This window comes from Danio aesculapii, chromosome 22 (assembly GCF_903798145.1).
Source record: "Danio aesculapii chromosome 22, fDanAes4.1, whole genome shotgun sequence".
Taxonomy (NCBI): Eukaryota; Metazoa; Chordata; class Actinopteri; order Cypriniformes; family Danionidae; genus Danio; species Danio aesculapii.
Window position 1 is genome coordinate 30,171,441 of NC_079456.1, and position 26,564 is coordinate 30,198,004.

The 26,564-nt window shown below is 35.7% G+C and overlaps 1 protein-coding gene across 1 annotated transcript; it reads right to left on the reverse strand.

Moving 5' to 3' along the window:
• Positions 1-2,249: 2,249 nt before the first annotated feature.
• sec13 (SEC13 homolog, nuclear pore and COPII coat complex component) lies at positions 2,250-26,438 on the reverse strand. The gene is made up of 9 exons (XM_056448165.1): positions 26,285-26,438; positions 23,233-23,277; positions 23,031-23,146; positions 22,260-22,411; positions 20,275-20,408; positions 18,133-18,266; positions 13,596-13,716; positions 10,926-11,072; positions 2,250-2,718 (listed from the first exon to the last, which is right to left on the reverse strand). Exons 1-9 carry the CDS (start codon positions 26,285-26,287, stop codon positions 2,608-2,610), a joined length of 963 nt encoding a protein of 320 aa, XP_056304140.1. The 5' UTR covers positions 26,288-26,438; the 3' UTR covers positions 2,250-2,607.
• Between the last annotated feature and the right edge of the window lie 126 nt (positions 26,439-26,564).

Genomic DNA, 26,564 nt, shown 5'->3' on the forward strand with positions numbered 1-26,564 from the left:
GACACTCAAGCCTTAGGAGGTTATAATTAACTTTTTTCAAAAACAATTTTTTAAAAATTATTGACTGTGTAAAAATTAGGTTTAATTTAAATTCATACATTAAAAAAAAAAAAAAAAAACTTCTAAAAGATTTCATTCATTTACCGAAAGGTTTCATTTATTGAGCTCTGTGTTTAACTCTCTGAAAATGAGTGACTTTGTCTCTGTAATATGAGTAAGAGACTTGTCAGAACTGCAAGCGCTAAATCGATGTGAAACCCAGACTGTGAAAGTACGCATTTCTCAAAACAAAAAAAATCAGCACCTTATTTTAAGTGACGCTTCACTCACGCTTGTTGGAGGCTGTCACACATATGGAGTTATTTTTTTTTCTCCTTCTCCACCTCAGATGCAAACTCCTAACTGGAGGCCAAGGCTCTGTCTTGATCTCCTCAAACCCTTGGGCAACTCTGCCAAATCTGTAAGCCACGGATAATTTAATATGACAGTAATGGAAACAACTGCCATAGTATGTTCACGCTGGATGTTTAGATGGCATGTTTATTTGACAGATTATGCAGGTGATGCCAACCGATTCTCTCACGGTTTAGTGGTTTTATGGAGCTCCAGGTATTGCATTTCGAAATGTGTATAAAATCAACAAATGATGCAAATATTTTGCTGTAATAGTTTTTGCAAATTCATAGTCAATTGTATGTTTTTACAACACTGAAGAATAAGTAAGGTCTAGTGAAATTAGCTAATAAGCTAATGTGGAATAAAACAATGACAAAATTCACGTTTAGAACATATAAATATGTAAAGCTTGAAGTCACTTCCGACCTAAATGAATCAACCATCACACCTCATGCTTCAATTGCTCATCAAATCTTGACCAATCAAATGCTCTCTAGTATCAGACATATCCCGCCCCTTCAAGACACTTCTCATTTGCTATTCAATTGATGCGCTTGAGCATTGGCAGAGCTGTGATAAAACAAAATGCTCTTGGCAGCTTTTTTTAAAAGGGAAGGAGCTACTCTATGTCCCGCCCTTTATTCGTGTTTCAGTTGAGATTACGTCAAACATCGAATAAAAAAAATGCACATTTCAAAGGACTTCACGGGACCTATAATTATTCACCCTCATGTCATTCCGAAACTGAGACTTATTCATCTTTGGAGACAAATTAAGATTAATTAACTAATATTGAAGATCATCCATAGACAGCATTAGTCCAAGCTCGTTCAAAGTCCAGAAAATATTATCAAGCTGCGAGAATATTTCTTTGTGCACATAAAACAAAAATAATGATTTATTGATCAGTTTTGTCTCCTTAGTGTTAGTATATTGCACACGGTCACGAGAACGCACCCATGACAGTTTATGGAGGATGAGGGAGCTCTCAGATTTCACCTAAAATATCTTAATTTGTGTTCTGAAGATGAACAAAGGCTTCAGGATTTTGAAAGACGTGAGGGTAAATAATTAACGACAGACTTTTCATTTTTGGGTGAACTAACCCTTTGAGTATGGAAGGCTATTAGGGTCAAAAGTTTTCCAAACGAAACATGGAATATGATCGTAACAATATTTTTTCTTTAAATTTACCTAAAGTAAATAATTCTAATAGCTGAGCAACAATTTAAAGCCTATATTTAACTCGATTTTATGAAGTTGCAATTTCAGAACACAAATTTGCACAAAAGTTATATGAACAATATGAATAAGAATTAGGCTGCATGAATTTTTCCAAATTAGTTGCGAATTTAACAAACAAGGTGAAGTTCTAGCAAATTTTCAAGAATGCAATTGAAATATGGTTTACTATTACTTATTTCCAAATTCTCATAAGTTTGTGATAATGCAAGTATTCAGTTTGACTCAATTGACAGCTAATGAAACTGCTGCATTTCAGATTACTTGCAAATGCACATACAAACATAAGTCATGTTTGTTTATGAATAATCTGAATGTGTACTGGAATCCATGTATGCAAACATCAAATTTTACATAGACTTCCATAACTAAATGCATTGACAAACTGAGCATTTTTGCATACCAAAACAAAAGATTCACAATTGTCAACTCAGCATTTCATGTAATGACTTTTGGCCCCAATCACCTTCCATATTAAAAATAGCTTCTAATGCATGAATGGATGAATGGATGGATGGATGGATGGATGGGTAAATAGAGAGATAAAAAGATAGATAGATGCATTACAATATAATACACACATGCATACTTAAACCAAATAATAACGATAATTATAAGTTTAGTATAGAAAATTTTATTCTTCAGGGGTCCTTCAGGCCTTGAAACCCACTGTTAATATCCAATGTGGCCATTATTTGGACTAGCTTTCATCATTTTTTAATTCTCCAATAATTATTTCTCAACATACTTGCCATGTTCAGAAATATCACAAATAATACAAATCACCTCAAACATCCGGTTTGGGAAGGAACCATTGGAAATAATCTAAAAATCATGGCAATGTTGAAAAACCAAACAACATTTGATATGGGCTCCAGCACCTGGGAGAGGGATGCAGGTTTCACAAAGTCTTTGAGGGCAGAATGAAGTAACCCTGGTCTGATTAGAAGTGCGAGAGATGGACGGGGCTCACTGCTCGCTCTGTTGGCTGTCTGTGATGGAGCTCACGGCCCCCTGGCCTTTGTTGACGTCACTAATACAAGCCCACTGTCCATCCACTGACTCCTTCCACAGGGTCACCTGCAGACACAAGTCAGCAATGCAAATATAGTCATTCTGCTTTTTATTAGAAATGGGGGAAAGGACAAATTTTCAAACATGCGAGTACAACAAATATTACTGGTACATTTTACTGTATGGATTTTTTTTAGCTCTGAATTTATTATTTAGCTTTGTTAACTGCAACCACCCTTTTTTAGTAACAGTGGGAGAAATAAGTATTCAAAACCTCATTATTTTTCTCAGAAAACATATTATTAAAGGTGACGTTGACTTAAAATGTTCACCAGATGTTGGTAAAAACCAAGGAAATTCAATATATATATATATATATATATATATATATATATATATATATATATATATATATATATATATAAATAAAGAAAAATATTAATTAGTTTACAAATTAAGTTGTGTAAGAAAATGAAGTGACGTTGGAAAAAATTATTGAACACATGAAGAAAGGGATGCGTAGAAAGGCAGTAAAACCCTAGACAGCAGCTGAATTCTCCAAGTAGTCCTTCAGCAACCCTCTGCCCTTCCTCATTGTAAGTTAATATATAATAAATAATAATAATAAATATCAGCTGCTTCAGTCCAACATCTACATCACCAGGATGATAAGAGAAGAAAGCAGAGTGGAGATTTCAGCAAGACAATGATCCAAAACACAGCCAAGAAAATTCTCAAATGCTTTCAAAGAAAGAAAACCAAGCTGTAGAATGGCCCAGCCAATCACCCAATCTTTGGTTTTTCCAAAATTTGGTTCAATTACATGTCAACAGCTCCTTTAGAATATTTTTCCCAGAAAAAAAAAAAACATGACATGTTGAATATTTTCCCCCACTGTAGCTGAAAATTCACTATTCCAACTATAATATCTGTAAGTTATAAACATTTTCGACCTGAGGTTGGTTTAAAAATACTAGAAATAAAGGGTATGGAACTGAACCAAAATAAATATTTATGACATAATTTGGATTGCTATGAATACAAAGCAATATGTCTAACCAAGTTGTGTGCAAAATAGCAAATTCAAAATGTTGATATCACAAAAATTAAGGCTCCTGTGAGGTTTTGTTTAGCCACGACAACAAAAATAACCAATGTGTGGCCAGCATGGTTTCATCACTACTAGTGATTACTAACTGTTTTTATCCAGAGATGTGAATTAAAATTATTGCACACTGAATCCGAAATAGTCAATTTTTGCAGGTTAAAAATTAAATAATACATTTGACCTCATGTTGCGTCAATCATATTCACACACTGTCTCCGAAACTTTTGTCCATCATAAAAAATAGATTGAATCGGGATTTTTTCCATTTTTTGCATTAGAAAAAACATTTCGGACTTGGGTGTTCAAAGACCTTTAGCCTTATGCACATGCCAGAGAACAAAATCATTACTTCCTGATAAAATGGCGTCAATTAGGGTTGTCATGATACTGGAATTTGTTACTAATCGGTACTGTAATTATAAAAACGTCCATTTTCTGCAAACATTTTAATGCTGTTACAGAAATGAATTTATATAAATTTTATTTTGTAAATGTATTATTTTTGAGACTAATCTGGCTCCATATTAGTGACTATGTTCACATCCATATTTATATTCTTGTCTTTCAAGCATATAATTTCCGTGGTAATGCAAAACATCATGTGCTGATGGTACAGTGATAACTTCTGCAAAATTGTATTTTTGCAGTCCATCCACACACAGCAAAAAAAAAAAATTGCTGGGTTTCACACAATCGATGTGTGTTGGGACAACATGAAGGAATTAAGATAACATATTAGTTTTAACAAATTTGAGTGGACTGAACATAAAACAATTAAGTCGTCCCAAAAAGCCGCAAGAATTGTGTTGTTTCAGCTAATTTTTAAAAAGTAGTTTGAACAAAAAGCAAACATCAGTTTTTGAGTGTAAGAGGAGGAGCATGTTGAGAGTATTTAAAATGTAATTTCTATGTTTAAGGACATTTCATCATATTCAATTCTACTGTTTTCACCAGATAATTTTAGACTTACTCTAATTTATACTACCATCAAAATAAGTGTTGAATACTTTAGCTCATCCATGAACAATTTCTGCTCCCATAAAATATAAAGAAGACCACAACTCCCAAGATTCCACACTCAGTCGCAGCAAAAAACAGAATATGCCTGTGAATGCTGATGTAAATATGTTGTGAATACATGACCTCTAGTGGCAAAATGACATTGTGTCGTTTAATCGCAAAACTTGTATAATAGCTCTAAATGTCAATCTAATTTTATTTAAGTGAAGAACTGTTTTCAACACTGATAATAATCAGATCGGTCTCTTGAGTTTCATACTAAATTGATACGTTTTAAAATTTTTCTGTAGCATCTGGAGTAATGATGGTAAAACTAAAGGGTTTTAAAGAGCCCCTCTTTTTTAAGGTTTTAAAGGCTTAAATCTGTAAGTGTGCAGTGTTTAAAACTGTTGATTTATCTATAAAAGAGTAGACTCCTAGTGCTTCAAGCGAGTCATCTTGATTACGAGTCATTAGGTGTAAGCCCCGCCCAGTAGTTGCGCACGCAAACCCGGGAGAATGAAGTCACGCCGTGCTCAACTGGATATTATTGAAAGTGTCTACCCAAAGATGAAACTGTGAAGAGTCAGTGGTTGAGGTTTATTTTTGCAAAAATACCTCAGCATTATAGCCCATCCTTGTGCAGTGCTTCTGAAAACTACATGCGTACAGAGAACACTTTAATCGCCCGTTTGTTAAAGGAAGGATCAGAAAAGTCTACTGATGGACTATGTCAGAACATGGATCAGTGCATCTGCATCATGGATCAGTTTCTTCCTCCATTTCATAAGTGCAAGTACGTGCAAAATTATTGCCTCGTTTACTCTAGCTTGCAAATTATGTATTTAATTATGTTTTGTTACTTGTAACCGCGTGTACTGTATCAGGTTAACTCTTTATATTCTCATATCGCGTGTAAAGCCACGGTGAAAACGCGACATGTGCAGCTTTGTTTATGGATCATCAGCTGTTCCTACACACGTGCAATGGTTAAGTTTCAAAATAGTTCAGCTCCGGTTCGAGGTGAGGTATCTGAATTGCACCCAGCAAGCTGAACTGGCGCTCTAGGCGAACGTTGATCACACTGCCCTCAACCAGAAAGTGCATGTATTCTGTTTTTGAATGTTTTGGTGTTGTGTCCTCTGAGGAGGAGGGTAGAGTGTGTGTATGTGTATGTGTGTGTGTGTGTGTGTGTGTGTGTGTGTGTGTGTGTGTGTGTAAAAACAAAAGAGCAGGTAGAGTGTGAGGGGCTAGTATCGATCTCTCCCCAGTTCTTCTGAGAAGGAGGGTAATATGTCTGTGTGTGAATAAAAAAGCAGGTAGAGTGTGATGGGCTAGGAGATCTCCTCCCTAGTTCTTGGAGTTTTTGCTCAATAAAATAGTTAGTCGTCTGTATTTTCAAGTCCATCGTCTGTATTTACATTCACCCACTGGCAGCCAAAATCCACGCCTTACACTATGAAGCGTGTGTGCACTGTGACTACTTTTATATTGTTAATTATCTGCTGGGCATTTCACTCTGTCTCGGGCTGTCATTGGTCCAATCCACTCACCGCTGTCGCCACTGGCTTGCATGGTTCGGGAATTGTGGAGCTGAGCATAGATGGATTTGCTGTTCAGTGTTTGGACTCTCAGCAGTGAAAATTAAACCACACTGAACTGAACTAAACTGGACTGACACGGTTTCAATTTACAATAATCTTTCGTGTTAAGCTGCTTTGACACAATCCACATTGTAAAAGTGCTATAAAAATAAAGATGAATTTAATTGTTTTCACAAGATAATTTAGAGCGTATGATTTTTATAAATGAATACTGAATTAAACATTTGTGAAAAAGCCAGGCGTGTGCCAACTGCGCTACTTGCAATTTTTATAAATGTTTGTCAAATATAATAGCAATTGATGAATGAAAAAAACGTACAGCTTTTTTCCAATTTAGGCGGTACATAATAATTACCAAGAACCGCTGCAACATCCCCCATTAGTTATTTTTAAAAATGAATTAAAACAAACGTGCCTGCATTAGCTCCCTCAAACCACCTAGACAGGCCTATATTTAACCTGTGCTTATTTGCAACCCCCTTTTGCATTATTTAGCTGTCTGTTTTATGAATGCATCAGATAATGGCACGTTCGGCTAAGAGAAAATGGCTCGACCCGTCGCTTGTCGGCGTGAATAATTACAAGGCATCGAAAAGGAGTCTTCATTTGAATAAGCGGTGACGTCGAAGACCAGCCCGAGCGCTGGGTGATTTAACCTCGGTCATTAATTCCTGAACCTGAGAGAGCTTTAATACTTGGGCCCTGTAAAATGAGTAATGATAGCTGGTAAATCAATGCTCTGCAGGCCTGTAAGTCGCCCGCATTCTCCACCAACAGCATCTTCCTTCTGTAAATCCCACTGGATGACAGCCAAATGCTGTCAACATAAGTTTCACGGGGAAGAGTGAAGGAATCACAATGAATTTGTCAAAGAACATTCACGGCCTGTCCTTTCACTGGTGACCGGGTGAATCATATCAGAGTTTGACGCAAAACAAATACAGAGTTATCGCTGTGATTTAGGCTCGTCTTTTATTTGTCATTGGACTAGTCTGATGATCCATGTCACCAGTGGCTATTATTTCAAGGCACAATATTTAAGACTTTATCCAAAAAAACTACTAGAACATAGGGCTGCTCAATTATGGGAAAAATCATAATCACAATTATTTTGGTCATAATTGTAATCACGATTATTCAAAATGATTACTGAAGTCAAAACTATTCACCCTCCTGTGAATGTAAATGTTTTTTTAACAAATATTTTCCAAATGATGTTTAACAGAGCAAGGAATTTTTCGCAGTATTTCCCATAATATTTTTTTATTATCTTCTGGAGAAAGTCTGATTTGTTTTATTTTGGCTAGAATAATAGCAGGTTTAAATACTTTGAAACCTATTTTAAGGTCAATATTATTAGCCCCTTTAAGCAATATATATTTTTGATTGTCTACAGAAGAAGCTATTGTTATACAATTACTTGCCTATTTACACTAAATAAGCCTTTGAATCGCACTTTAATTTGAATACTAGTATCTTGAAAAATATCTAGTAAAATATTGTGTAGTCATCATAGCAAAGATAAAATAAATCAGGTATTAGAAATGAGTTATTTAATTTATTGTGTTTAGAAATGTGTTAAAAAAAATCTTTCCATTAAACAGAAATTGGGGGGAAATGGGGGGCTTATATTTCAGGAGGGCTAATAATTCTCACTTTAACTGTATGTATATATATATATATATATATATATATATATATATATATATATATATATATATATATATATATATATACACACACACACACACACAGTTATTTTCCTACCTGTAAATAAGGAAAGGGAAATAAATACAACAGAATAAAAAAATATGAAACAAACTGTGCTTTAAGCATCTTTACTGTCAGAAATAAAACTTTAATTATAGCTACAAAAGTCCTTCAGTCAAGAGAAGCGAGTGATTTTGTCCTTTTGTTGTTTGATTAATGATAAAAACAGTTGGAAATAGGAATATTGCGTGCTGCTGTCACTTTAAGAGCAGTGTGGTTCTGATTAATGGTTTCACTTTCACACGTCTTTTGCTTCTCAACTCGTTTGTTTATTTGCCAAATAAGGGTTAATATCCCTAAACACTGCATTTTAACCTAAATTTGCATGTATTTGACCATCAAAGCGCTTACATTTAGATGACTTCAGATGTGTGTGCTATGCTCGTCTCTGAGGCTGAGCAAACACACATAACAAAATGCAATCTCTCTTACGCTTTTAAAAACATGAATGATTAGAATGTAGATCAATCAATGATGCGCATCCCATGCTGCAAAAGGTACATTCGGTACATGCTTTTAGTCATTTTCACATGGACCTGAGTTTTGCAGAGCAACAAGCGTGTACAACTGGAAAGGGGAGCAGTATATGATGCAATAATCGTTTTTATCTTGATTAATATTTTTTCATAATCGTTAGAAGCCAAAATCGAAACTGAATTGTTGATTAATTGCACAGCCATACTAGAACAGTTATTTACTTTGCTGACTTAAGTTTTGGTCGCATATGCGCCTGAAATATTATCTGTGCAATCAAAAATATATGCGAGTGCATAAAATTGTTGTTGTGCGATCAGTTTTACCTGCAAAATGTTCAACACATGCGCGGAATTAGGAGGCCTTCACGCATTAAACATCTTTGCACCTAAAAACAGCAAACGCTGGCCCACTGCACTAGAACAGAACGCGAATGGATTGGTTAATATCTGCTGTCAATTACTCCGATGACAGGGAGTTACAGCTGCGAAAATGTAAAGGTCTGGATATGAGAGAATGAGAACAACACGGACAGATTCAGTTTTAGAAACCACCTAAAGATACAAATAATGGCACATCAGATTAGTAATCATGCAATGAATGTCAATCCAGCATTTACACTTTTCAAAAGTGGATAAAAGACTTCCAGTGGTTAAAGTCCGCTATGAAAATGACTAAAGCATTCACCGTAAAGCCGGTGGGATGTAGATTTCAGGTAACAGCGTTTGCCACTGAATCTACACATTTTAAGCCCGAGAAGTTCTAACGTTATTTAATCCTTCATTTAATGGTCATGATGCTGTCAGTCATGCGACCGACACCGCGTTCACCATTGCTAAAAAGCAAGATGAAAAGATCACTGTGAAAAGATCGTTATTGCTATTAAGAAGACGTATGCAAATAATAAGTTATATGTCAATGTCATCTGTGCAATATCAGACGCCACCCAGTTCATCTCATTCACGTCAAGCAGTGCGTGTAGGGTCGGTGAGCGCATGCAGATTTTTGTTTATTTGTTAGTTGTGATTAGATTGTTAATATATAATAGAATCTGTTAATATAAAACGTGTAGTAATGGTGCTCATAATTTTTGGTAGGTGCGACTAAATTTTGACTGGTGCGCCTAAATTTTTGAAGTCAGGAGCACCAGTGCTACCGAGAAAAAAAGGTTAATTTCGAGCCCTGTTAAATGATCCCAAATGTTTTGAAAAATGTTCAAATCGAGAGATATAAGCAGTTTTATCCACTAGAATGAAGCGTGTTCACATTCTCGATTTCCAGTTTGATTTTATAGAAAAATCAAACATGACTTAATATGTTGTGATTTATTAGACTGCACAGAGCAGCATTATAACAGGAGTCAAAAATGTATTTAGTATGACTAAACAGTGCTGCTTTTTCTTCACATGACCACAAGCTTAAAAAGCATAATAAAAGCTCTGCTGCTTTGTCTCTCATCAGCAATTGCGTCAGCGCTCTCATTTCGCATCCACAGCATTCAGCCTTACTCTGCTTCATACTAGCATGATAAAAGTGTTGAATACATTAGCTTATCTATGAACAATTTCTGCTACATGACTACAGCTCCCATAACTCCACACTCAAGTCACACTCCTTTGTTTGTTGTGAATACATGAATTTACAAATTGGATGTGTATTTTTGAATCATGTTCTGAATTTACGAACTGAATTTGTGTATTTTTGAATCATGTTTTGAATTTACAAACTGGATTTGTGTATTTTTGAATCGTGTTTTGAATTTACGAACTGAATTTGTGTATTTTTGAATCTTGTTTTAAATTTACAAACAGGATTTGTGTATTTTTGAATCGTGTTTTGAATTTACAAACTGGATTCATGTATTTTTGAATTGTGTTTTGAATTTACGAACTGAATTCGTGTATTTTTTAATCGTGTTTTGAATTTACAAACTGGATGTGTATTTTTGAATCGTGTTTTGAATTTACGAACTGAATTTTTGTATTTTTGAATCTTGTTTTAAAATTACCAAGAGGATTTGTGTATTTTTGAATCGTGTTTTGAATTTACAAACTGGATTTGTTTATTTTTTAATCGTATTTTGAATTTACAAACTGGATTCGTGTATTTTTTAATCGTGTTTTGAATTTACAAACTGGATTTGTGTATTTTTAATTCGTGTTTTGAATTTAAATGTATTTATTTGTATGTATGTTCCAGTCATATAAATTTGAAAACAACAGAATGATAAACAATTCCAACAATCAATAAACAATGCCAAAATGTGATCACCAATCTCTTTAAACTCAAACCCTAGTGTCATGTTTAAAGGTTTTTACCTTGTTGTCTCCTCCAGACACAGCCAGGATGTTTCCAGTGATGGACCAGCTCACGTGCCACACCACATCATTGAATTTGTGGAGGAGCTTGGCCGTCCAGGTGTTACCAGCCGGGTCATCACACGTCCAGATGAACACGCGACCATCCTAGAGTACAATATAGCATAATATAGAATAATATAATATTAGATGTCAGCACAAAATCAGGGTATTTACTCCACGAAGACAGAACAACAGCACTCCTGAAGGCAGCAGAAATCATAGACCCAATGAGATGATGTACATGTGAAGAAAATAATGAACTTTAGTACTTTTAACAAGTACAAAGATATTTTCATCAATCATCACTTCTGTGAAAAAATGCAGATACAGCAACTTAATGAAGGCTAGATTGTGAACAATTATTAGGCTGCTGTTATACCTTCTGTCAAAACGTAATATTGTATACTAGGGGTGTCAAAATAATAGTTTCTTTGGTGCACCGCGATGCAGACGCAGACAATTCGGTATCGATTCAGTAATAATCAAAACCGGTTACTACGTACTGGCATCATTTCTGTAGCTTACTATGGCAAGGGAGGCGAGCGCGAGTATTTACAATGCTCCAACTACTTGAAAATGCAAAAACTGCCCAATTTCACTGCATGTGTGTTTGCTGGACAGTCTTTCACTGACACAGTAGAAGCCCCTATTTCACTGCGATTGAGAGAATGATAAACTCCCTTTTTTTCTCTCTCTCTCACACACACTGTGGCCCATTTGACCGGCTGCGTGACTTTTCTTCTTCTCTCAGCTGTTACAGCGATACTTCTGGATACTGACACGAGCGCGCAAGTTTTTTCCACCACGTCTATCATTGATCAGCTGTGATCGCCGCTGCAATGTTGCCAGATGTAGCTGACTGATTCCAGCCCAAAAACTATCCAAAATCCGCCGAAATGCCTATCCAAAACCGCCTTATCTGGCAACACTCGCCACTGCAGTTTATCAGTGTCACTCATCGGTAAACAGCACCTGTAAAGTAAAATATAAAACTGTGTATGGAAAGCATCGTCCAAGCACCGTGATGCACCGAGATATCGAATTGAACCGAATCGATGGCATGATAATCGTAACCAAACCATGAGACGAGTGTAGGTTCACACCTCTATTGTATACTGAAATCTATTGTGCACTCCATTGATTGGTCGGGAGATGCAGTATATCAGAAGAAGCTATTTTTTAATAGAAGGCAAATATAGAGTCTTATTTCTGCAAATAATTGTTGAAATCTGAAGCTAGTTTGCAACACACCATGAATACCAACTGCTTTGCTGGTATTTTTGATGTATCTGTTGCTTAATTCTAAATTATGTAAATTACACACGTTTACAATGCATCCGGAACGTATTCAAAGCGCTTCACTTTTTCCACATTTTTATATGTTACAGCCTTATTCCAAAATGGATTAAATTATTTATTTCCTGTCTATATAAGGTCCCAGGGTTGACAGTGCATGTCAAAGCACAAACAAAGCATGAAGACAAAGGAATTGTCTGTACAGGATTGTCTCGATGCACAAGGCTGGGGAAGCTTACAGAAAAATTTCTGCTGCTCTGAAAGTTCCAATAAGCACAGTGACCTCCATCATCCATAAGTGGAAGATGTTTGGAACCACCAAGACTCTTCTTAGAGCTGGCCAGCCATCTAAGCCGAGTGATCGGGGAAGAAAGGCCTTAGTCAGGGGGGTGATCAATAACCCGATGGTCACTCTATCTGAGCTCTAGCGTTCTTCTGTCGAGAGAGGAGAACCTTACAGTAGGACAACCATCTGTGCAGCAATCCACCAATTAGGCCTATATGGTAGACACTCCTGGCCTGGAATTTGCCAAAAGGCATCTGAAGGACTCTCAGACCATAAGAAACAAAATTCTGATGAGACTATAATTGAATTTGGAGTAAATGCCAGGAGTTACATTAGGAGAAAACCAGACACCGCTAATACCCAGGCTAATACCATCCTTACAGTTAAGCATGGTGGTGGCAGCATCATGCTGTGGGGATGTTTTTCAGCAGCAGGAACTGGAAGACTAGTCCGAATAGAGGGAAAGATGAATGCAGCAACGTACAGAGACATCCTGAATGAAAACCTGCTTCAGGGCGACGGTTCATCTTACAGCAGAACAATGACCCAAAGCAAACCGCCAAAATAGCAATGAAGTGGCTTCACAACAGAAGGTGAATGTCCTTGAGTGGCCCAGCAAGAGCCCAGACCTAAATCCTATTGAACATTTTTGGATATATCTGAAAATGGCTGTACACTGTCGCTTCCTATCCAACCTGCTAGAGCTTCAGAGGTACTGCAAAGAGCAATGGGCATAAATTCCCAAAGACAGGTGTGCCAAGCTTGTGGCATCATATTCAAAAAGACTTGAGGCTGTAATTGCTGCCAAGAGTGCATCAACAAAGTATTGAGCAAAGGCTGTGAATACTTATGCACATGTGATTTTTCAAGTTTTTTTATTTTTTAAAAATTTGCAACAATTTCAAAAAATATTTTTTCACATTGTCATTATGGGGTATTGTGTGTAGAATTTTGAGGAAATAAACTAATTTAATTGCATTATTACCATACATGACAAACTGTCACACACACTCCTAATTTATAGTTAAGTATTTGGCTGTGAATACCTGTGAGCAGCTGGCGATTGTGCTGGTCGGCAGACCAATAGAAGGAGCCCATCCAACATCTCTCACCCAATCACTGTGCGCCTCCAGCTTCTGGTCCTCTTTCCACTGGCCGTCTTCTTCCCTGCAAAGAAAGTAATAGATGTCAACACATTTTTTTACCCAAACATATTGAAAGGCTCTGTATTTACTATTAATATAAAAGCAAGATTTAAATTTTTGGGTATAACTCCTTTAAACTTACCACTTGCTCAACCCACAGTGGTTCCAAACCATTAAACATACATTTTGTTGTTGTTGTTGAACACAAATGACAATATTTTGTACAAATGTGTAAAGCAGTAGCCAACGACATCCATAGTAGAAAAAAAACTAAAGATGTTAATTGAATTCCACCTTAATTCAGATCATTTTTTTTCAATAGAAGGACAGGACTGAAAAAAGTAAAGGCTGAGAGTTTTTAAAAAGTTTTCCATAGAGACAACAACATGTTTTAAAGGGCACATAGGTTACCCCTTTTTTCATATTTAATATAAGTCTTTTGTATCCCCAGAATCTGTCTGTAAAGTTTCAGCTCAAAACACCCATCAGATTATTTATTATAGCTGTTTGAAGTGTCTATATTATAGCTGGAAAAAAGGTTTTGCTGTTTTTTTGTACTGGCCCTTTAAGGCTAGTCCTCCCCGCCCACCGTTCACACGTGCCTGTCAGCAATCGCCGCCCTCGGCTGCCTCAGGAAGCAGATCTCACATAACGTGTGTGAGAAATACTACAGTAAGAACTTTAACAATCAGTATTTGATGCATTTTTTATGGACTTGCAACAATGAGTCACACACAATGTCATTACAAAGTTCACGCACACACACAGCAACGACACAAACACATAGCGTACACACATACACACACACACACAGCTCAGACACGCAGACACACACACAGCTCAGACACGAAGACACACAGAGAGAGAGAGAGATAGAGAGAGAGAGAGAGAGAGAAAGAGAGAGAGAGAGAGAGAGAGTGTTAAGCTTTGCACTCGTTTTGCACGCATATGTGACATGATACAGGTTAATATCCACTGCTGTATGGATATCTCTTATATTAATGTACAAAATAAACCTGATTTAATGTCCACAAACTGCGATTGAAGCGCCTTCCTTTATAATTGTTCTGACACGCGGCTGTGCTGATTAAGTGCATCTGAAGTGAATCGCTGTAATTCATTACACACATGCACTGTTTGAAAACATTTTAAACTTGTAAAACTCACTCTTGATCACGTTTGATGATGATTAATGATCCTACGAACTGAACACACCTTTTATTCCCGGCTGCTTTGCGCTCGTCCTGTCTTGATTATATGATTATACACGTGACTACCGGACATGTTAATGCGCGCAGCTGTCAATCAATATTGGTGGGCGGGGGGACCGCTCTCCTACGTAAAGTCGATCTGAAAACAGCTCAAATTGGTCCACCGTTTTTATGTTGTTAAATTTGAAAAAAAAAAAGGACTGGGTGTGTTCATTTCACCCCAATATGACAGTTTATACACTATACTTACACACATTTATGTCCAAACAGCTTTAAAAAAGCAGATTTTTCACCATAGGTGCCCTTTAAATGAGCCCCATTCATACAGATCTGTGAAAATGACTAAAACATCTGTAATCGTCATGCCAGGCCAGTAGGTGGCGATATACCTACGTATAGAAACACTATGCGTCTGCAAAAATACATGTCTGTAGTCCACCATTAATTATGTTTCCATCCAAAAATGCGAATTAGACTTGTGCGCTAAACTGGAATATTGTATAAAACATTTATAACATTACATATAAAGCTTTAAATAATCTAGCTTCTGTTTATCTAACCAACCTTCTGTCTCGCTACAATCCAACTCGCTCTTTATGGTCTCAAAACTTAGGGCTTCTGGTAGTACCTAGAATAGCAAAGTCGAGTAAAGGAGGTCGAGCCTTCTCATTTATAGCTCCTAAACTCTGTTATAGCCTTCCTGATAACGTCCGAGGCTCAGACACACTCTCCCAATTCAAAACTAGATTAAAGACCTATCTGTTCAGTAAAGCATACACTTAGTGCACCATTTAGGGGGCTTCCACACAGGTTATGCATCTTGTTGATATACACTGTGAACATCAGCTACGCTAATTATTTTCTTTATTCTCTATTTCCACCTGGGGATACTCATCCCGAGGCCCTCTGACTATGCAGAGTCACTGATTCGATCCAAGACCAACGACGAGATGATCCCAAGGTTTCCATATCCTGGACCAGGCCAAATCCTGAGCAGCTACTGTGGTGGTCATGGAGGAATGGAGAACAAGAGACTGATTCCTGTGACGCTCCAGAGACAGACGAGTCTTCTCTGAGGCCAACTTCCAGTCTCCGCCACTAAGACTGCAGCTCTGTACAAGACGTTTGGCCAGCGGAGAAATAAAAATGATCGTGCCCAACTGAGCCTGGTTTCTCTCAAGGTTTTTTTTCTTCACTTCCGCCATTAGTGAAGTTTTTTTTCCCTCTCCGCTGTCGCCACTGGCTTGCATGGTTCGGTATCTGTAGAGCTGCGCATCGTTGGATTTGCCCTTCAATATTTGGACTCTCAGTAGTGATTATTAATCCACACTGAACTGAGCTCAACTGAACTGAACTTAAACACTACAAACTGAACTACACTGTTCCTATTTACTGTGACCTTTTATGTGAAGCTGCTTTGACACAATCTACATTGTATAAGCGCTATACAAATAAAGGTGAATTGAATTGAATTAAATTTGCGAGTAAAGCAAGGTTTCCATCCAATCACTCAACAGAACAAAATCATCACTTCCTGATAAACTGGTGGCAAATATCAAAAAACAGAATTTGCTGCAGTAGAAGCCACTGTAGATGTTACGTTCCACATAGATTTTGTGGTGTTTTGTGTTTGTTTTCGGTTTTGCTTTCTAGTCTGTTTTCCGTTGTGTACTCTGTCCAGCCCTAGGTGTGCGACCATTGGTCGAGAAGGCTGTCAATCATCATTATGACGCCACTCAGCGCACCAATCGGGAACTGGCCCGCTGCCTTTAAAAGGCGTTCACTTGCGCTGTTCAGGAGGAGCGTCTGATTCTACACTGTACTCCTCACTTGTGTTGACCAGCCTGTTAAATCATGTTTTTTTCATTTGATTATTTTTGTAGCGGTTTACTTTGTGTTTTATTGTTTAGACAAATTTGTGCAGCTCAATTTACCTGATTATTAGGAAGCTGAACAATCTTTATGAAAATTGGATAAGCAGATAAGCTCTTGTTTTGCTAATTGCTAACAGTATGTACTTTACGAGAACTCTAGTAATTCTGAGCAGAATAATTTTTTTGTTACTTAGTTTATGGAGGAGTTGCCACACTTGTAATTGTGTTTTGAATAGTTAAGTAAAGTAGTTTAGTTAAGTGTCGCATACGCTGATGATTACGATTTTGTTTCTGCATTTTTCTTTGGTTAGTTAGTTTATTGGTTTGGGGTTTAGTTAGATTGTTTTGCTATATTAATTTCTTTGTTTTAGCAACACTCCTGTTTTTTGTTTGATTCGGTTATTTAAATTACATTCTAAATTCCTATTTTCATTGTTTAATATCATTGTTTAATAAATTGTTATTTTTATTTCACATATCCATTTGTTGTGTTTTTTTTTATTTTCACCCAGCAGCACTAGAAGCTCACTTATTGTTATGACTCATCCAACATAACTTAAAAACGTAACAGTGGGCCTTTTTCTTAAATAATAAACAATTTTCACCTCGGAAGACGAAGATGAATACGAATGTACAACTCAATGAAAGTACAATTGCTTTTGGAGGCATGATTGACCAAAACTACATTTCAGATGTTTTACAATATGGTTAGTTGACTGGTTTGTCCATTAATGCGGTCCCATCACAGCCATTTTTGTTATGATATGATCTGTTAAAACAAAATCACATGACTTTTGATGCGCATGCTGTCTTTTTTTTTTTTTTTTTTTGGTAAATGCATTTCCATTGTAGCTTGTTAATTTTTCTTATCAGATAAAAAGCTTATTCTAAGTCAGCTATGCGCATACATTTTTATGCATATTTTCAAAAATTATGCACATCTTGGTGCTTTTACTCAGCATTTTTCAAGATTTATTCAAAAACGCAAATAAAAAGCAGATGGAAACGGAGCTGCTGTTGATTTAGTCATCAAATATTTACTCATGACTGTTAACTGAATACACGTAACACACACGATATCAACACTTTATAAAACCACTTACTTTGTAGTTTACAGACAGAAAATAATCGTATTTTCGAGGATTTCCAAAAGCTTACATTTTTATCCCCCCAAAAGTGCCACTGTCTTGTAAATGACACTGATAAAAAGTTTTCTGTTCCAGTGCTGTGCAAAACTCAACTTTTTTGAAAACACGGTATTTATTTTATATATACAGTGTGGGTCTATTGCTGTAGTAAAAGCTGACAGCAGGTGTTTGTCGCTGTAGACTCTGAAATAAGGGCTGCACTCACTTCCACAGCTTGACCAGATTGTCACAGCCTCCAGACACAAATCTCTTGATGTAGTTGGGCTTCTGTCCTGTTGGCTGCTCAATAAGACTCCCTGGGACAACAGCTGGGGCCCAGCTCACTGCATTACAGCCGATCTGCCACAGAAAAGAGGGAAACCATGTTAAAAGCTCAAATCGCAGCATGAGGTAGCACAAACTGAGCCAGTCCTTGAAGACATCGACAACACTCTATACTGTAAAGTACTAAATAATACTGTCCAATCAGCATTTAGAAACATTAAGGCGATGTAGATTTATATATCAAAAATGTTTTACTAATATAAATATAAAAGGTAAATAAATAAATATTAAAAAAAGAAATAAGAATAAAATTGTTTGCACGGTACTCAATAAATGCACTGAAAAACAGATTTTTTGTTTGCATTTAAATAGGGTTATTGTGCCACAGTAACATCAAAAACAGAAATTTTTGCACTATGACTCATTAAAAATAATTTCCAGATTTGGTTTTAGTTGAAAAATAGAAAAAGTACATTTTAACTATTTTATTAGTTTACGTTTCTTTGGGTCAAAACTGATGCAAAAATTAAAAGGTTCTAGAGCTCATTTGTACATGTATTAAAGAATGTTTATCACAAAAAAAAAAAACAGATTGATCAATAGATAGATAGATAGATAGACAGACAGACAGACAGACAGACAGACGAGGCCTTTGAGTCCAGTGAACTCATTGTCATGTTCAAGAAACCAGTCAGAGATGATTCGTGCTTTATGACACGGTGTGTTTTTCTGCAGGAAGTAGTAATCAGAAAATGGGTACACTGTGGTCATAAAGATATGGACATGGTCAGCAACAACACTCATTTAGGCTGTCGCATTGACACAATGCTCAATTGGTACTAATGGGCCCAAAGTTTGCCAAGAAAATACCCCCCACACAATTAGACCACCACCAGCAGCCTGAACCGTTAATATAAGGCAGGATGGATCCATGCTTTCATGTTGTTGACACCAAAATTCTGACCATACTATCTGAATATCGCAGAAGAAATCGAGATTTGTCAGACCAGGCAACGTTTTTCTAATCCTCTATTGTCCAATTTTGGTGAGCCTGTGCAAATTGTAGCTTCAGTTTGCTGTTCTCAGTTGACAGCAGTGGCACCCGGTGGGGTCTTCTGCTGCTGTAGCCCATCTGCCTCAAGGTTTGACGTGTTGTGGGTTCAGAGATGCTCTTCTGCATACCTCGGTTGTAACGAGTGGTTATTTGAATTACTGTTGCTTTCTATCAGCTCTGGAGATGATTGTACTTGAAAATCCCAGTAGATCAGCAGTTGCTGAAAAACTCAGACCAGCAAAATTTGCTACATTGATCTCGTATTGAAAGGGGCCGTTGCAGCATTTGATGTCAGTTACATTCCTGCATAAAACATGCTTTCCAGCGTGAAAATTCACTTTTTTTTCAAATTCAATTAACATTGGAAGATCAAGTTGCATGTGGTGTAGCTTTGCTCCTCTTAATTATCCAATGTGTCCATATGTCTCAAATATTATGAGGCAACAATACTGTTTTTTTATTGTCACATGAGATTCCTGCTTTTGATTTTAAAGAATATATATATATATATATATATATATATATATATATATATATATATATATATATATATATATATATATATATATATATATATATATATATATATATATATATATATATATATATATATATTCTCCAGTAACTTTTTTAATGTTAGTTTCTGTAAGAAAACATTGTAAATAATTGGAAATCCGGTGACCGCAATAATCAAACCCTAGGGACCCTAGGGAACAACTGTGGAACCAAAGTTCACAGGACTGTGTTCTCTGGACTCCTCTCAAGCGGTGGACTTCTACATTTCAATTGCTTGCCGCCGAACATCATAGCTCATTACCATAAAGTTGACTTGATTTCAACTATGCTTGATGCCCACACTGGCGAAGATGCGCCGCGCTGCTCCTTGCCGCTTACTGCCGCCAGCTCCCATTGAAAATGAATGATTTCCAGCTACTTTGACGTTCTCTCCGCTTTCGGTGTGAACGTACAGTTAGAGCCTTGAACCATAAACATTAGGATGTTGTGAATTCAAATCAATGCAAAACTTACAGTATGTGCGTTATTGATCTTCTTAATATCCCAGTGTCCGTCTCCAGAGCAGGTCAACACTGAGATGGCCCCATCTGAGCTGCCGCAGGCCAGAATCAGGCCGAAGTCGTAAGGGCCCCAGCAAACCGAATTGACTGTAGAAGAGAAAAGAGTTTGCCAACAGCATGATCTCTCAGTCAGTATGTGCCTTTCCATTTCTTTTCAAATTACACAAACTCAAACTGAATTGAGAAAATAATAAAATAAAAAAATAAAACAACTAAGAGAAATACATCAATTTGGCAAAAATGCCCATATAGTGCACAAAACGTTATTCAACGAAGTAGTATTTTACAGAAGTGCAGTGGAATACATTTTTTTTTGCATTTACAGGTCACATTATATTTTTTAAACAAAGCACTCAGCATTTATTTGTTAAAACCGGCTTTCTTAGCACTGATGTATCAGATAAGAGGCTTCAAATCTCGAAAAGGTTGATCCGTTTATCCAAAAAACTTGAATCCACAGGTGCTCTGTGAAATCTCCCCTTAAAAAAATGCACTTGTTGCTCATCTGACACGCACATGTGTTTCGATTAAAAATAACGACTAATGCGTAGGTTTGCAGATTATCCAACTATTATTAATGGAAAGTAGTTAATGTCTGCCTAAAAATTCACTATTATATACAGAAGAAGCAATACCATATGCTAGATTGTCTTGCTAGTGGCTATTTCAAAGTAAAGTCTCTAAAGAGTTATCATTTATCACATTGTGATAAAGTTGCCAAGTTGTCAACAATGGTTGTTTGCAGTTTTAGTAAACCCACCCATTTTCAGTGTTGCCAGATGTAGCTAAAAAAGCAGTTGAAAAACAGCTGAAAACCAAAAAGCGCCGCCCAACAATCAGTAGACTATAATAACCTGTCGTGAGGTGGGGGGGGGGGGGTGATTGAGATGTCATGTCGGGGAGAGAGATCACAAGCTTTTCTACACAGTTCTAAGCGTTTGTATGCGAAGAACGGGGGCTATGGCATCTCTTTGGGAGATCAAAACAGGTTTATAAGGGCAGACCGGGGCTGGCAGCCATGCCGTTGCAAAACCGCCCAAATTTTTACTACCTGTCTATGTAATTTTTTACTGGCAAAAAATTATTCGAAACTGCCCAATCAGGCAACACTGCCCATTTCTGTTGCCATAATTTTGTATATTGACTTACTGCTAGAGCAGTGTTTCTAAACCACGTTCCTGGAGGACCACCAACACTGCATGTTTTGGATGTCTTCTTTGTCACACCCATTACAGGTCTTTCAGTTTCTAATAATAAGCTGATGATCTAATTTTGGTTAAGGAGACATGGAAAATGTGCAGAGCTGGTGGTCCTCCAGGAACGTGGTTCAGAAACACTGTGCTAGAGAAGCAGTTTTAGTCGAAGAACACCAAGTTAATGTTAAAATGCTATCATTTTGCAATGGATTTTTAAAATATTAAAGGTGGGGGAAAATTTTGGTACAAAATGATGTTCTTCAAAAATACAATAATACATTGATGCCCATATATCAATACATCACCAATATTTGATTATACCACTTGGTTGATTATTAAAATGTAACTCTTTACAGTCCACTAGTGTTGAACTTATTTTAAACGTGTTTTTTAAAGTTTTTTCAGGTGAGCTGGGTCACCTTCAGCACACAGTAAAATAGTATAATAAATAAGATGGCATTGCAAAAAGGTGCATACAACATTCATGAGTTTGTCCACTCAATCACATTTTGCACTGCATCAATAAAACTTTAGTGAGATCAATGACAAAACAGATACTGGCCACATTTTCCTTTGAGGACATAATTTGAAGTTGGAAAAAAGGTAATAAATAGAAATATAATCGCACAATTTCACTATAACACTGTATTGTGACAATATTGTGATTCTCACCCCTTAGAAAATATTGCACAGATGCAAAATGAAAACATGTGTGGTATAACAATGGGAAGAGGGAGGTTACCGGAGGAGTCGTGGCCTGTGTATTCATACATTTTGTCCCAGGTGCTGTTCTCCTCTTTCCAGATGATCACCTTCCTGTCATAGGAGCAGGATGCCAGGATGTTGCCGTACATGGGATGAGCCCAGGCCACCTGCCACACCGGACCCTCATGACTGAACAGAGACATTCAGAAGTGTAATATATGATAATGAAACACTTTATCAGTCATAAGTCAGTCATTCTGTGCGCGACGAAATCTGCAAATTTCCGCAGATTTTTAGCCCATAATTGTGTCTATTTATTTACTTATTATATTTATTTTCATCAATATTATTGACTAATAGGATAATGTTCTTATAATTATTTACAATGCAGTTTGTAAAGTAATATTTTCTGTCTTTTAGTGAATATATTATATACTGTAAGAGACTTGCTTTGTTTACCAAATAAATTGATTTAATTGAATTTGCATTGTAAACATTAAATAAAAGTTCCAAATGTATTGTTTTTTATTTAATATATTAAGTTTTTAGTTATGAAACTCCCAAAATCATTCTGCAGAAATCCACAGATTTTATACAAAATTCTGTGCAGAAATAGCAAAAAATGGCTGCAGATTCTGTCTGTCCCTAGTCACAAGTCACTATTGATAATAAGGAAAACACTGCATGCATTTGACAATTTAGGTATACAGGAAGAGAATCTTAAACTTTTACACATTTTAGAGAATGAAGATGCCATTGACTCAAAGAGAAAACATATGGCACAAACATATTTTCAGATTCCACTCACCCTCTTAAATCAGCCACAAGAATCTGTCCTCCGTTCTTGACGTCGAAGATCTTGACGGAGCGATCAGAGGAGCAGGTGGCCAGTCTGGTGCCGTAATAATCCATCTGAGCATCATGCTGAAAACACAACAAAAGCAACAGCATAAAGACAGAAGACATGCAGCACAGATGAAGACAGTGGCAGGATGAATGCAGATACTCACGATCATGTCCTCGTGGGAGGTGTCCACTGTGTTCATGACCGAAACCTGAAACACAAAACACACATGCTGAAAAATGACTCGAAAACATAGCAATGGTTTTTAACTTTAATGTACATCAAATTAAACAAAGTGAAAGTGAATGCATTTTATCTGAATACGAATATTAAAAATTACTTAGTAATTTTAAAGTATCAAAATGTAGTGTGTGGTAACTTGAGTGTATATTAAAAAATTGTATTATACACATATATATAAAACTGTCTCAATACTAAATGTAAAATCCGTTTTTTTAATCCAACAAATAAATATATTTATTTGCTCATTCCTTTAGGTAACACTAATTTTAATTTAATTGTATTATTGATTGGTTATTTATTACATAATTAAGCATTATTTGAACTGACAGCACTAAATATAAATATAATACAAAAAAGTAAAAGCTTTTGTTTTATTTATTCATTTTTATGGGCCTACTTCTGCATGCGAATACTAGATATTTGTTTTTTATAAAATGTACTGTGTAGTAACTATTTGTCATGTAATTAAATGGACTAATGAATATATTCCAGCCCTAAATAAAACTATTAAAGTAAAAATAAATACAATTATTATATTCTTTTTATTCATTGTTAGTTATTATTATTGGGTAATTAACACTGTAATAAAATGAAATACTTTGATCCATTTATAGCACTAAAAATGCAGTTTAAATTATTTATCCATTCATTTTCTTTTCAGCTTAGTCCCTTTATTCATAAGGGGTCGCCACAGTGCAATGAACCGCCACTTTATCCAGCATATGTTTTACACAATGGATGCCCTTCCAGCTGCAACCCAACAATGAAATGGGAAACACCCATACACTCGTTTTCACACACAAACACTACGGCAAATTTAGCTTCTTCAATTCACCTATAGCGCATGTCTTTGAACTGAGGGGGAAACAAGAGCACCCGGAGGAAACCCACACCAACACGGGGGAACATGCAAACTCCACACAGAAATGCCAACTGACCCAGCCGGGACTTGAACCAGCAACCTTTTTGCTGTGAGGTGATCATGCTACCCACTGTGCCACTGTGATGCCTTAGTTTAACTTAAATTTATTCAATTAATTATCAAAAGTGATGTATGCAATTACTAGTTGATTTATTTCTTTAATAATTAGTTAATAACAATTGTTCATTTTCGTTAATTGTGTTACATAATTTACTAGACTAAGTACTTTAATCGATTGACATCACTAAATACAATAAACAATTTTATCTATTAAAAAAAACTAATACATGTATTTTTTTTTTCAAATATCTGTGTAGTTTCATTCATTAATTCATTAAATAAATTAGAGCAACTCCATGCAGATGTCAAGTTTTCACCAAAATACCAAAACCGCTACGTTTTGTGTGTAAGAAAGTATTTTAAAGTACTTTAGAAATACTTAATGTCTCTGTCAATGTTTTTAAACAATTTTATTTGATTTACCCAAGTCACATGAATGACAATTTCACATCGGTCACATCCATAACAGAAAGGATGTCATCCATAACGAAGCTTTAACCTCATACATACAAATATAATATTTAATATTTATTTATTGCCACATCAGCAACTTATGGCTATTTTGTGGCAAAATGGATATACATAAAATATTACATGATAAAAACTAATTTGTATTAAAATAAAAAAAAGTTTACTTAGACAATTATATAAAACAGAAAAAGTTAAATTCAAAGTTATATTCAAAGTTAAATATGATTTTTCAGTTCAATTTTTGATCATTCAAATTTTTTCCTGGTGGTATCTTCTTAAAAATGTCCATCAAAGTGCTCCCCTTTAAAAAAAATTGTCTAATGGTATTAAAACTTCCACATTCCAACAGAATGTTTTATGGTAAGAGCAGCCTGGCAGTAATTACATTTAGGTGGTGCTTCTTTGTTCAGTAAATACAAATGTGTCAGCCTAGAATGTCCAATGCGACATCTAGTATAGACAGTCTGATCATGCCTGGTCTCAAAATAATAATTTGCTAAATGTTATTCATTTATTTTCGGGTTTGCAAATATATTAAATAAAATCAAATCAATAATTTTTGTTCTATAGTGAATCAACTCTTATCCTTTTGATTAGCATTTTTTTGGGGGTTGTGCAGTTTAATTCACAGAATGTGTTCAAAGCATGTCATATACTGCAAACTCGCATACTTTTTTGGTCACATTCATAACGCATGCTTATTTTCCTCATTTAGTTGTTCTGGAAAATATAAACAGATGTTTCAATATAATGTTAACATACACTTTCTATGTGAATTAATGTTTTGAGTTTTTACTGCAAATGTCACATCCATAACACTGGAATTGCTCATTATATTATGGAATTCTTTGCATTAACACTATAAAAATCTTACCATTTTAAAACAACTAATCCTTTATTTGAACTGCCAATAATGATTTAAGCAATTTCTATTCACATTTATATCCAATTATAACCACAGTCTTAAATTTATTTGAAATTCTTCTATGTATTCTTTCAATACAGATCTATGAAACAATATAATAGTTGTGCCATTTTAACTATCATGCATTTCACATTTTTTAAATATTTTATACAGCACAGTTAATTAAAAAGTGTATGTATAGATTATCCACTCTGTTAATTTGTATTACATACAGATGTTGCAATTATCTGAAAGCACAAAATACGATCCAAAAAAATATTAGTTTGATTTATTTTGTTAGTTTAGTAAGTTGATTTTAGTTGTTTTGTTTTTAGGATGAACGTATTTAATTAATATGAATTCAATTCTTTATTATATATATATATATATATATATATATATATATATATATATATATATATATATACATATATTATACATATACACATATATTAAACTATTAAATAACACTAAAAAAAGAGTCACCGAGTAAACTATCGCGAATCAGAGATCCAGGATTAATACTCTTTTTCTATTTACGTTATCAGCTCGTAAACTACCGAGTTTCAAACATATATCTGACAATAAATACACCACATACAATAATGTAACACTCACCATATTTGATTATACCCCTCAAAAACCTCCGTTATCGATAAAACCTTAAGAAGTATCTTAATTACTCTACAGCGCTTCAGAAAATAATTTACTGATAATATTTCCGACGTGGCAAAGCTGACCGCTCAGAGCGGACTGTGTTCCCGCCGCTAAACCCTCCGTGTGGAACGAAAAAAAGATTCCGCCCAGTTTTTCCGTCCGCGCTCAGCAGTTCACATTGATTCCAGCAGATAGCGGCAGAGTGAGTTAAATTAATGTCGCTCATCTCTATTTATAACTG

Coding starts and splice junctions, on each gene's coding strand:
- sec13 (XM_056448165.1), bottom strand. Junction 20,409..22,259: donor CACAGGCCACGACTCCTCCG/GTAACCTCCCTC, acceptor TCTCTTCTACAG/TCAATTCGGTTTGCTGGGGC. Junction 18,267..20,274: donor AGATCAATAACGCACATACT/GTAAGTTTTGCA, acceptor TTTCTGTGGCAG/ATCGGCTGTAATGCAGTGAG.